This window comes from Canis lupus, chromosome X, assembly GCF_003254725.2.
Source record: "Canis lupus dingo isolate Sandy chromosome X, ASM325472v2, whole genome shotgun sequence".
Taxonomy (NCBI): domain Eukaryota; kingdom Metazoa; phylum Chordata; class Mammalia; order Carnivora; family Canidae; genus Canis; species Canis lupus.
The window spans coordinates 43407166-43420351 of NC_064281.1; the positions used below are offsets into that span (position 1 = coordinate 43407166).

Here is a 13186-nt window from a genome sequence, read left to right on the forward strand (position 1 = left end):
CAGGCTCCTCAAAGAAACCTGAGTGAACAAAAGATCTTAGCAATTTCCATAGAAGCCTCAGAGACACCAACTCGCCCCAACTCCCTGAGTGATCACTTACCTCCCTGACTGGCTGGTCTTCCTGTTTCCTGTTATTGGTTTCCATTTGTCCCCAGGAAATTCCTGCAAGGCAAAATTCTGATAAGTGAGGGAGCTCTGAGCAGACAGGTATCCAGATGATCTCAAAAATGTGAAGAGGTCAGGAGCCTGTCCCTGGGCAGATCCCTCAGTTGGTTTCTTCTATTCTCCCATACCAGGCTAGAGAAATATGCACTTGGAGGGCTGCCTTCCTGTCAGGAGGCCCAGTGAACTGCTGGGGGCATGCAGAGACTATGAGAGCACTGGATCGTGTGCTCTAGAAACTCTGCGTTTCCCTCTCTTTCTCTGCTCCCCTCCAAAACCACCTTATAAACCAGTTTAGCACGTTTGCTGTTTGCTCTGGCTCTCATGAAGGAGGTCTTTTTGTTTGTTCTGCTGGGTGAACCTGCTCATTCCTCTTCTAACATAGAAAGCATCTTCTTGTAAGCCCTGGCGCTTGAGAGGGCTTGGAGGCCCGAGGCTCCCGCTGCAACCTTCTCGGAGGGTGAGGCAGAAGGAGAGCATGCATACACACATACCAGCACACCCCTGTATCGCAGGAGCCCTTCGTCCTCCTTCCAGATCTGCTGGCAGGGACTGAGGTGGGCTCATCTTTGGGGAACATGAGTGCCAGGTGCCACATTCCCCACACTACCAGAGTACACCCTCCACCCTGGGCATTTTTTCCTTAAGGGCTTTGCCCAAGCAACCCTTTTCCCTGTAGTTCAAGCCACATGTGCCATTTGTAAAAATGTCCCTTCCTTCCTATACTAGCTCCAAACCTGATGCAGATTTGCCTCTGACATGTTCCCTGATTTTGCATCCAGAAATCTACCTAGCAACTCAGAGCTTAGCTCAACAGGGATGCAGTTTTTCCTAAACCTCACCAATCTTCCAAATTCCCTCTTTCTCCAATGCTATTAATATTGGTCCTATTCAAAATTTGATTACCTTTGCCCCAGTAAAAACAAAACAAAAAACCTTTTTACTCCCTTTGGGAGTAAGGTACTTGGTGTCAGTCATATTGGCCAAGACACTTATTAGTTGTGTTATTTGAGGGAAGTTATGTCACCTCTCTGAACCTCAGCTTCCTATCTGGCAAATAAGGACTAGGCTATGAAGCTTTGCTAGCTTTGCTAGTGAGAACAAAATGGGAGGTGCATAGAGGATGCCTAGCACAGCACTCAGCATGTAGGAGGTGGTAGATGTCAGGAGCCATGGACAAGATGAAGTTTTATAGCTTTCCCAAGGCCTAAGCGGTCCCTGCCTGTACCTGTCATGTTAGAGCAGCTCTGACCACTTGTTAGACTTCAGATCCTGCCTCTACACCCTTGTGAGATGTCCCTGCCCTCAAAGACACTATTACTCATTCAGCCACAGTGGGAGCCAGGATTTCCTGTCCATGCCCTATGGAAAGTGCTCAGTAAATAGCAGCAGCCAAACCAAAGTCCTGTCCCAATTCGCAGCCTCCTTCTCAGCTCCCCAGTAGATCACCTTACTTTTTTCCCTTGAGCCACTTAGGTTGGTATTGATTGCCTCCACTCTTTGAACGAATGAGGCAGTTCTCCCTATGGCTTGTTGCAGACAGGGGATTGACTGCCACCCTGGTAGAAGTTATATAGCCAGAAGGCATCTTGCCATATTGGAGAGGGCTTGGGATTTTTAATCCACTTATGGAGAGGCAGCCCAGCATAGCTGGGAGCTTGGCCTTGGAAGCTAGATGACACAGATTCAAATCCCACACCTGCCCTTCACCAGCTGTGTGACCTCAGGCAAAGTACCCATCTTCTTTTTTAGCTTATTTTCCCAAGCTATTTAATAGTTAGATTATCAAAATAGCAGTGCTTTGAGGACTGAATAAGTTGATATGTGTAAAGCACCTAGAATAGTATCTGGTGCATAGTGGATACTCAAATGTTAGTTACTATTCTGTTGTTTAAGTGTGGGCTTTGCCACTCAGTACATGTGTGACCTCTCTGAGTCTCGGTTTCCTTGGCTATAATATGGGAATCCTATTATACCTTATCTCATACAATGGTTAAATGAAATAGTCTGATAATATGTGTGAAACTAACTGGCATGAAGTATGTGGAAAGTATATGCATACTGATTTTAGTTCTCTTAACAGCACTAAACAGGTTCTAATTAGCTCCCTAACCTCTTCCTGGGCCCTAAGGAGCAGGATCTCAGCCCTACTTCAGACAGCCACCCTATCAACCACCTTGGTCATTTGAGCTGGGGTGTCCTATCCCATGCTGCAAGTTTTCCCCATGTCTGGCATGTGTATGTGTGTGTTCAGGCAACAGGGGAAGAAATGGACATGAAGTGGCTCCACATATCTGAAAGCCTAGTGTCTAAGCAGGCCTGCTGAGCTGGTCTAACAGGCACTGGAAACCCATGTAGCCTCATCCTTCAGAGTACAAGAGGAGAGGCATGGTGTGGGTACAGACACACTGGCATTGCTGCTGCCAATTGCTGCAACCTGCAAAGTTCCCCTCCTTCCCTTATGGAGTTACTAGCTCTGGGTTCACACTTCTGGAAGCCATCATCTCCTTCCCCCCAGCTTCAGCCCCCTTTCTCTGCTATCTACTTGCAGAAGCTTTTTGGCAAGCATTTCAGCCTAAGCCAAAATCTCCCTTTATTTCAGGAGAAAATAACTCACACTTAACAGATGATTACTATCTGGTAGTCACTGTTCCAAAGTGCTTTACCCATGTTTAAACATTTAATCAACCAATTCATGAAGTAGGTACCACTAGCTGCATGTTTTTTGATGGGAAAGCTGGGGAATTTGAACACAGGCAGTCTGGTTCCAGCAACAGTCCCCTTTAACCAATATTTTCTATTTCCTCCCCTCTTTCCTTCCACATTTTGTTATAAATATTTTCAAGTGTACAGAAAAGTAGAACAAGTTTATAATTACCCATACATCCACCACTTAGACTTAACAATTAATATTTTACTATATCTGCCTTGTTCCCATACCTCTTTATTCCTCTATCCATCCACCAATCCATCTTACCTTCTTGATGCATTTTAAAGTAAGTGACAAACAACTTTATCCCCAGAAATTTGAAAGCCTCAAGGAAACAGAAAGATTTCTTGATGAATTACCCATGCTCACAAGAAGAAGTGGATGACTGAAATGACCTATATCTAGTAAAGAGATGGAATTTGTAGTTTAAAATCTTTCTGCAAAGTAAACTCCAGGTCCTGGTGGCTTCAATGATAAATTCTACTAAACCCTTAAGGAAGACATAATACTGATTGTACACAAACTCTTCTTGAAGACGGAAGAGGAGGGACCATTCCCAACGTATTTGGTAAGGCCAAAATAAAACTACAGACAAGAATCTCTGATAACCAGAAACACAAAAATCCTTAATGAAATATTAGCAAATCAAATCTAGTAACACATTAAAAAGGATACAATGTCATGACCAAGCAGGATTTAATCTAGCAATGCTAGTCTGGTTCTTATTTCAAAAATCAATTATAATTCGCCACATCAATAGAATGAAAGAAAAAACTATAGGATCATTTCAATATATAGGTAAAGCATTTAAAAAAATTCAGCATCCACTCCTGATACAAGCTCTCAGCAAACTAGGAATGACAAGGAACTTCCTCCACCTGCCAAAGGGCATCTACGAAAAACCTACAGCTCACCTCAACCTTATTAGCCAAAGATTTGAAACAAAGCAACACTAGCCACACTTAAACTTACCACTTCTACTAAACATTGTCTTGGAGGTCCTAGATGGTGCAGTAAGCCCCCCCCTTCCCTAGAAAAGGCACACACAGTGGAAAGGACGATAAAAAACAATTTTGTTTGCAGATGACACGATTATCTATGTAGAAAATCTTTTCAAAGCTACGACAAAGCTGCTAGAACTAATAAGTGAGTTTTGTGAGGTTGCAGGATGCAAGGCCAATATACAGAATTAAACTGAATTTCCATACAGTATTAACAATGTTTTTTCCCACTCAATCTCTGGGACACCTTCTGTAGGTAACCACTATTCTAACCTTGTTGCCCACAGAAGAGCTGTTCTAGAATGTTCATAAAAGGAACAGCATATACTCTTTTATGTAAGGCTTCTTTCACCCCTGAGGTTCCTTTTTTTTTTTTCAAAGAATGTGTTCTGAGAAATGTCATACATGAAGTAATTCAGAAGTGTCTGCCTATGCAACAACAGTTCAACACAGGAATTAACTTCTGATTCAAGTGCACCAGCCAAAAGGTGGTACTAGGGGAACCCTGGGGAAGAAATGAGGCAGAGAGTCAGTAAGGACATGTGGATCCTCTCAGAAGTACCCTGGGGGTATGCTGGGGCCTGTGTTTGGTGGGGGTAGGTCATAACCAACCGGGGTGTAGCAACGGCTGGTCTCGACCCAGGTCTCTGACAAAGATAGGCTGGAGAAAAGCATAAGGATCTGTTCTTTAGAAAACCAGACAAATCAAGTCTTTAAAAGCAGAACCTAGGGAGGGCATTTGCAAATTTTGTAGCTCCAAGCAGTTTTTAAGCAGGAGATGGAAGGGAATAAGTGCTATTTTCTGCCAGGCACTGGGCCTGTTTGGATCCTTACAACTGATCTATGAGGCGGCCATGATTTTCCCCCACTTTAGAGATGAGGCAGTAAGACTTTCCTCAGTATTGGCCATTTCATGAGGCAAAAATTCTCTTTTTTTCCTTTCAAAATCATGTCATTGCAAGCCCTGGTGGTTGGATGACTTGCTCAAGGTCATTCAGAGACCTGTTTTAGAGTCAGGATATAAATCCCAGTTCTGTCCACTTGTGAAGAAAGTTATTTTCACCTAACTCAAAAGATGGGCTAACTGCAATTCTGGTGGCTGAGTGCCCAGGGTTACGACACTACCACTTGGTGAAGCTGGGGCAGTACAGTTTCAAGGAATTGTGGTTGTTATGTTTTCTAGTGATTTACCTCGCTTCCTCCTCACTAAGAGAACAGTGAAGCAAACCCGTCCAAGAACCAAGGTCTCACCTGCACTGTTGGCTTCCTGGGTTTCCAAGTGTTGCCAGGTGCCAAGCTGCCATCCTCGGGGCTATTGTGCTGGGGATTGTGATAGCAGGCTGAGCACCGGAAACATTGGTGGTGGTGGCACCAACAGTTGTAGCAGTTGGGCATCATGTTTCTCTTTCGCAAAGCGGGACAGATCTCCCCAGAACAATACATGCAAGGGTCATGGACTATGGCGCCCTGGACGCTGCAGGAGTAAGAGCAGGTCCTGTGGTAATCAAAATCACCACAGTGCAGTGGCTTGCAGCACATGGACTGTTCTAGACCTTTGCTTGCAAAACATTCTGAGTAGGGCGGAGTTTCTGACTGCAGAAGTGACACAGAATGATATGATTGGTCTGTGGCATGATACGATTGGTCCATCAGATGGTGCCTTAATTCCCGATAGCTGGAGCTCAGTGGCTGGAAGTTTGGGTCTACAGGTTTTGGTCTCTGGGTAAAAGTTTTACTGCTATGAGTGGTTAAACCTGGCAAATGCGATGTAGATAAGGATTTGCTACCCTCTTCAAAGAGCTTTCTTCTGTCTGCGAAGGGCAGGAGGATGGCTTCCTCCCCAGCTGGGGCAGTAGAAGCCTTCAATTCTTTGCTATCACCCAGGTTAGAAGGGCTTTCCATGGCTAGTGCCACGTGTGGCTGCAGGTTGTGCTCTGGAGACCATCTCCAATGGCCTCCACGGACTCCACGGTGAACATTGGTTTTCTCAGAGTCAGAGGGGGATGAGTCAGACACTTTCCACCAGGTGTTCAGGCCCAAAGAAGGCTGGCCAGGCCTTTGACCAGGGCTTATTTGTCCCTCCAAGCCTGTCCTAGATTCATGGCTCTCTGGGGCTTGGCTAAGACACTCTGAAGACCTAGCCCTGAGTATCATACTCTTGGTGAAGAGCTTGTCTCTGGGGCTAGGTGGTTTTTTATATGAAGATAGAAGAGATGAGTTAGAGGTGGGAGGTGGAGGACTTTCTAGGGGCTCCTCAGTCTCTTCCACAGGCTCCTGAGTGTCACACAGCTGTGATAGGGAATTCTTGCTTTTCTGGAGCTGGGCCTTCCTCCTCTGAATTTCATTACGCAGATTGGTAGCAAAACGCTCACTCTTGCGCCGGTTTTGGATTGAGCGGCCCCGAGGACCTCTGTGCCGCCTACCACCCACCCAGCCACATTCCTTGGGTTCACTGTCCCCTTCTTCGGTAGCCTCTGTGCTGTCAGCTACTTTAGTGGTTGAAGAACAATCCCTGGTTTGTTGGATGAGGGAGCCAGAGGCAGAGGGCTGCTGGCTGGCTGATTCACTGCCTGCTCCACTTGCTCTGTTTGGGTCCTGGAAACCTTTTTCTGGAGGGTGTCCATCAGCTTCTCCAAGTGGGGAACTGCTTGGGCTCTGGTGCCCCGAACACAAAGGCCTATCATCCACTTGCCTGGCCTTTCTTTCTTTACTGTGTTGGTCCTGGGTTCCTCCTGTAGGGGGACATGGACTTTTCTTTCCTGTATGGCTGCTATGCAGGGGTGACAGAGTCCACTCATGGCCATCGTGCCCAGCTGGGAGCTCTGTTCCCTTGCTGCCCCTGGTATCAAGGTGTCCATACTGTAAATGGGATGCCAGCAGCTGTTCTGGGGCACTATGGCGATGCCCTGTGGGTCCTGTGAGGTGTGGGGGGCCACCAAAGGAAGCCTTAGCTAGCTCTGCTGAAGCCTTGTTGAGTGGGCTGTAATCTATGCTGGAAGCTTTGTCACACGCTTTTGGGAATCCAGCAGCTTTGGCTGAGGCCTCCATTATTAGATGCTCAGAGTCCTGCTGGCTGGATTCAGGAGCTTGGCTGAGCTCACAGTTCTGATGGCCCTCATTTGTCACTTGGTCTTGCCCACTGAGGCAGCAGAACCTGTTAGGGTTCCTTGGGGATAGCACAGTGTCTAAGCTCACTTTCTCCTGCTGCAAGGAGTCCACAGGCTCAGAAGCCCTGCGCTGCTCTCCATTGAGGAGTTGGGCTCTGGAGGCTTGCAGGCTATCTCGCCTCACTGGAGGCTGTGGTGGGCCTCTGGCAGCTTTGGCAGGCTCTGAGTGGTGGTCCTCCTCTGGGCAGGATGACATCTGGGAGCTGAGAGTTGGGTGGCTCCCATTGGGGCGCCGGCTACCTCCTGAGGTCTCAGCTACACTGGGCCGGCCATTAGGGGCTTTAGCTGGCCCCGAGCCTTGCATGACGCAGTCTGCAGAGCCTGGCTCCTCTGGCCTGAGGGAAAGGGCACAGTCAGAGGCATTTGAGCTGGCTGAGAAGGAACTATAGGCTGAGTCACGCTGGTTGGGGTACATGTTCTGATCAATGGGCAAAAGGTGCCCCTCATAGGTAGCTTGGCCTGGTTGTTCCAGGCTCTCCATGCTGCCAATGGAGCTGCTTTTCTCAGTGCTACAGTGCCGGGAGAGTGGGCACCACTGCACACACACGTCACTGCAAGACACAGGGCACACTGATTAGTTAGTCAAATTACTGGATCCCTTTCCCACCTTGGCCAGCCCTGCCATGGAAGAAGGCAGAACAACCCAGAGGCATCCATGCCACAAATAAGAAGGAGATAAGGCAACACAGAAAGGAAGGGAAACAGCGAAAGATATGGACAGTGGGGGTACACAGAGATGTGGTAAAATGGGAGATAAGATAATACATGGGAGCAGGAGAGGGCAAGATCCCAAAGACTAAAAGAGTGAGAACTCCATCAGGGCTTAGGCTTTGTTTCCCTGCCACCAGTGAGTCTAGAATTGCTTCTGGCCTGTCACTGTCCTTAGGGAGTCAGCATGCAGCTCTCTGCCAGGACAGACAATCATAGAATATTAGTGTCAGAGAGGGGCTCCAAAGGGTTGATTCAATTTCAGTCAGCCCATTTTGTAAATCAGTGGTTGCTGAATTTGAGCATGCATCAGAAGAAGGGGGTGGGCTCATCCAAACACAGGTTCCTGGGCCCTAGCCCCAGAGTGCTATATCTGGGTGGATCCTGAGAATTTTACTCTCTGACATGTTCCCAGGTGATGGTGGTACTACTTGCTGGTCCAAGGGACCACACTTTTGAGAACCTCTGGAGTCAGGCAAGTGCTCAAAAGGAAGTGATTCTGAGGAGGTGATTTTCTCAAGATCACCCAGCTGTAGCTTGTGACCCAGACAGGGCTGGAATTCCGGCAACCTGTTCTCTTCTTGACCATAGCAATCCTGACCATTTACCAAGGACCTATGATGTACCAGGCACTTTACAATGTCTCATTTCAAACTGAAGGGGAGATATTATTATCTCCACTTTAGAGGAAAGGAAACAAGCTTAGCAAGGTAAACTGACAAGCCCACGAAGGTGCTAAAGAAGCAGAGCTAGAATCTGAACCTAAGTCGCTGTGAGTCCAACCTCTTAGCTCTTCCGCTATACTATTTGTTAAATGGGACTAATAATAATATCTGTAGCAGAGGCTTGCTTTGTGGGTAAAAGCAGTTAATAAATGTGACGCCCTTGTCACAGCCTGGGCTCCTAGAAAAGGTTCGATACACGGTAGCTACTGCTCTTTTGCTTTTTTGTTTTAATTGCTATTGTTGTCAGCACCCTCTGCACCACTAGTGTTGTCAGTATCATTGCTCCTGCCTACCCATCCCTCCCTCATCCCCACAGCAAAACCAAACCCGGGAGACCAAGGAAGGGACTGGGATCAGACACAATCTGGAATTTTAAGTACCATTTCCCACAAACAAAGCCAAAGTGAGCCAAGTCATGCCAGTAACTCCCTATGACTAGAACCCCAGAGGTCACAGACTGTTCTCAGAAAGGCCACAGTTCAGAAAGCCAGAACTGAGTGGTGGCAGGGACCCACGAGCCCCTCGGATCAGCTTTCCTTAATGCTTGCTCTTGCCCCTTACCCACTCTGCAAACTTGACCCCCGGGTTAAGAATCCATCAATTCCTTGTTGGCAAGGGAACCTGCTACCCACTCTACCACCCTTCCTGCTACAAACAATCACACCCCCACTCAAACAGGAGCCAAGCTCAGAATATGTTTCAGTGTATTCTTCCAGAATAACACTGCCTCTGCCTCTGCTTGGAGCTCCTGTCTTCCGTTGCCAAATAAAGTCACTGACTTAGGGCAAACTCAATGCTTGGCTTCCCTGAGCCTCATCAACAGAAATTCCTCCTGAGAGGGAAGATCTTGTTGTGGAAGAGAAAGGTCAGCTTTGCTGGCTCTGAGTGTTTGCAGACAAAGTTCTTGCCTCTTCTGCACAGCTGTTTTTGACAACAGACAATACCAGGCCTACCGAATTGAGAGAGGCTCATGGCAAGTGGACCGGACCCTATTATTCAGGGAGGTGCCCAGTCTGAAGGCTTTGGCTCAATGACAGAGCTGATAAACTCTGGATGAGATCACCAGCGAGTCACTGTAGCTAGAGAAGAGGACCAGAACTGAGCCCTGGTGCACTCCTGCATTAAGAGACCAGGGGAAAGGGGGGAGGGGGCGGGATTCAGAAGAACCAGGTTAAAAGACTGCAAAGGAGCAGCCACTGAAATAGGATGAAAAGCAGTAGAGTGTGGTGTCCGGCAAGCCACGTGAGGTAAGTATTGCAAAGAAACATTTTCTAGAAGGGAAGGGACTGTCCCAAAGTCACAGAGGATTAGCAGTAAGTAGCCTAGGACTAGAACCCAGGCACTATGGAGTCCCACTCCATTTTCCACTATAGCGCTCTGGGGTCTGCAACATACAGTGGGGACTAGAGCAGAGGTAGGGGGATGGCCAAGTTGTCTACCCTCCAGCCCATCTTGAGGGGAGGGTTCTAGACTCACCCTGTGTTGCAGCCGGAATGCCAAGACAAGCTGAAGGCTTCAGAGGGGAAATGCATGGTGGTGGCCGCTTCAGGGCATCCCTCCAGCAGCTTGGCCACATGCCATGAATGCGGCCTACTGACAGGGGCGTTTCTCCTACAGCAATAAAGGGACAGGAAGTCAGCTTAGGGAACCAGAGCTGAAATCACTTCCCATGCAGCTTCCGCCCCCACCCCCTCTTTCCCTTAAGTGAAGTAGAACATCTTGCAAGGAGCTGGTAAGGAATCTTAGTGGCCCTCCTCAGCTCCCAGCTCTCAAATCTCCTTCATCCTGAGGGTGAAGTATGGACATTCAAAGTATTGGCTTCACAGGGCTGTTTTGCTCATGGGTGTAGCCCAAGCCCACACAGCAGTGCCAGACACCATACCAGATGCTCATTAAGTACCTGTGGAAAAAATGAGTGCTGCTACCCGATAAACAGTAAGCTACGCTATGTCTTTGTTGAGGAAAAAAAAATCCATCTGGCCAATCTTCTCATTTTTCTCTGAGAAAAGAAGAGGCAAGTGATTGAGAGGTTCAAACAAGTCAACACTAGACTGCAAATCCTCCAATTTTCAGTTGTTCATATGTTAAGCATTTGTCAGATGTTTCCTTGTTTACTAGGTACAGTCTGTACACAGTTCTGGGGATGCACCCTTAGTCTCTGCCCTTGGGAGTTTACAGATTAGTGAGAGTGATAGAGCTAATTCAAAGGAAGCATGGCGAAGGCACTGAGAGAGTGGAAGATAAGATGGGCACAGAGGTGAGATGCCCAGGTTTGTAGGGAAAGGGTGGGGGCGAGGAGCCCCAACTTTTGCCAGGGAAAATAGCACAAAGTAGCAAATGGCGTAGTGCCAGGCTGACAGAGGAGACTGGCTGCTCAGCATGGCAGGCAGGGGTACATAAAGGACCTGGGTCTGAGGCCAAGGCCCTGGATGCAACCACAAGGATCTGTCTGGCGCTGGAGGCTGCAACCATACTCTTGCACCAACAGGCTTAGACATGACCCATTCCTGTCCTCTGGTACATTCCCCAGGAACAGATGCCACCCTTGCAAGTGGGGAAGAATGAGATGGACAAGAGCACATATGGGACATGGGTAGTGATAGAAGATAAGGAGAAGACTGATGAGGTGGGTGGGAGAGGGAGGGAGGGAGGGAGGTGGGGAGGGAAAGCAAGCAAGCAAAGGATGTCAATAGGACCAAGTAGATGAGAAAGAAAAGAGTGAGAGAGGTTACCAAGAAAAAACAAATGCCAGAAAGGGGAAAAACTGAGAGAGATTATAGATAAATACATAGTAGAGGGCATTGGGTGGTAGAGAGAGATGAATGACAGAGTAAGAGAAAAGGATGAGAAATAAGAAAATGAGTGAGTTGAGAGATGATAGCTTCTTTACTAATTTATGTAGGCATTTACCATGGCAAGCTCCATACTAGACACTGAGGATACAGAGTCGACTAGGATAAGGGGCCCTATTTTAGACAAGCTTGTCATCTAGTGCGATAAATCAGCTCTCTACCTCCCAGGAGCAGTAGTGGCTAGACTTGAGCTGCATTCCATCCCAGCTGGGAGGGGCCTTCACTCCAGTGGAAACACAGAAAAATCCCAGCAGTGTGAAGCTCTAGAGGCCAGAGGCCTAAAAAGGTAGTCTTGAGGATGGCCTTCCCGGGGAAAAACAGGTGTTGAATGGTAACAGGCCAGACTCGGACAAGGAGGTGAGGGGAAGGGCAAGGGAAGCTGCTGGCCAAAGGTCAGGAACCAGAGCGACCAAAGGTCAGTGGTCCCGGGTAGGATTTATGGGGAGGAAAGCCAAGCGAGGCCCCCACTTTTAATTACAGCGTTCTATTATGGGTTTCAGAGTGCCCAGTGGGGAGACCGGAGGCAGAAGAAGATCTTGGTGGGGGAGGAGGTAGGGTACTATTCCAGAGTCTCACTCACTAAGCCATGATGCTAGAAATCTTTCCAGCTACTATTACCTGCTGGTCAGCCGTTCACAACTGTGTATAAAGCAGCTCATGAAAGTACTATGTACTGCCACTTACTATGAGCCACGCATGCCTACTATGTACTATGCTTCCAGGTGCTGAGGGAGGATTCGGCAGAGAACAGGGTACCTCTGTTATGTTGGGCCCTTCTTCCACATCCAGGCCCTTAACGCTTTATATCCAAATACTGTGTCCATGTGCCAGCCAGTCTCCCCTTGTTCCACCTCCAGTCATTGCTTTTAGATCATATCATGTCAAACACCACTTGAATTGTGGCACTCACCTATTTAAGAATCTTCACTGGCTCCCTATTTCTTATCCTGTCCTGTATCAAATGTAAACTAGATCAGACTTGCAAAGCCATCTATCAGCTATCTTTAGCCACCCAGCCCAATCTCCCATGTCCGTGCTCCAGTCGTGGTCTGCAACCAACTTTGTCCCTTTTGCTGTTGGTTTTCCAACAGAATGTAGCACAGGCTCTTGAGATAGAGCACCTTGGTCTGAATTCCAGCTCTACCACTTATGAGCTCTGTTGCTTTACATGGTTGACTTCACTTCTCAGAGCTCTAGTTTCCACTGCAGTAAAATGGGGTATATAATTCCTAATTCGTGGGGGTTGTAAAGAACAGATGAGACAATGGATGTTAGCTGCTTAGAGCAAAGTCTGGTCGGCCCTCAACCAATTTGAGTTATTACTCTAAGTGTTCGCTTTGCCTGGAGTCCCCCTCTCATTTTGTCAGCCTGGATTCCACCTGTTCTTTAACGTACTGCTCAAGTACCATGTCCCATAGGGTGCTTGTCTTTAGTCATGTAGTCCTCACAATTTGGCCCATAATAATATGATGTTTTTATGTTGCCCATCATCATTTCATCCCACCAACTGCATTAGGCCAGTAAGCAAGGAGATAAACACGGGTAGATGGATCTTTGGTTCATGTCTCTTAAGTCTACTACTTTGGTTGTGTGATTCTATACAAGTCACTTAACCCATCTGAGCTTCAGTTTTCTTATTTGAAAAAGGGAACAATAATCCCTACCTGGCTGGGTTATTGTGAGGATTAAGGATAATATTCTCAAAGCATTTGAGACACAGCCTAATGCATAACAAGGTGTTAATGAATAGTATGTAGTCTGTAACAAGGGTTATCAGCTCAGACTTGCCCTTCTCGATGGTTCAAGAGTACTCCCAAGAGTACTCAACTTGTCTACCCATTGTCAAGATTTTGCTACACCA

General features: G+C 47.4%; 1 protein-coding gene across 1 annotated transcript in view; it reads right to left on the reverse strand.

Moving 5' to 3' along the window:
* The window catches only part of SHROOM4 (shroom family member 4), a 273867-nt gene that overhangs the window by 32176 nt on the left and 228505 nt on the right, over positions 1–13186 (reverse strand). The window contains exons 3-5 of the mRNA XM_025468625.3: positions 9950–10084; positions 5125–7591; positions 101–162 (exon numbers count right to left, since the gene is read on the reverse strand). Of these exons, the coding sequence (XP_025324410.1) occupies positions 101–162; positions 5125–7591; positions 9950–10084 (2664 nt within the window). The remainder of the gene's footprint in view (positions 1–100; positions 163–5124; positions 7592–9949; positions 10085–13186) is intronic.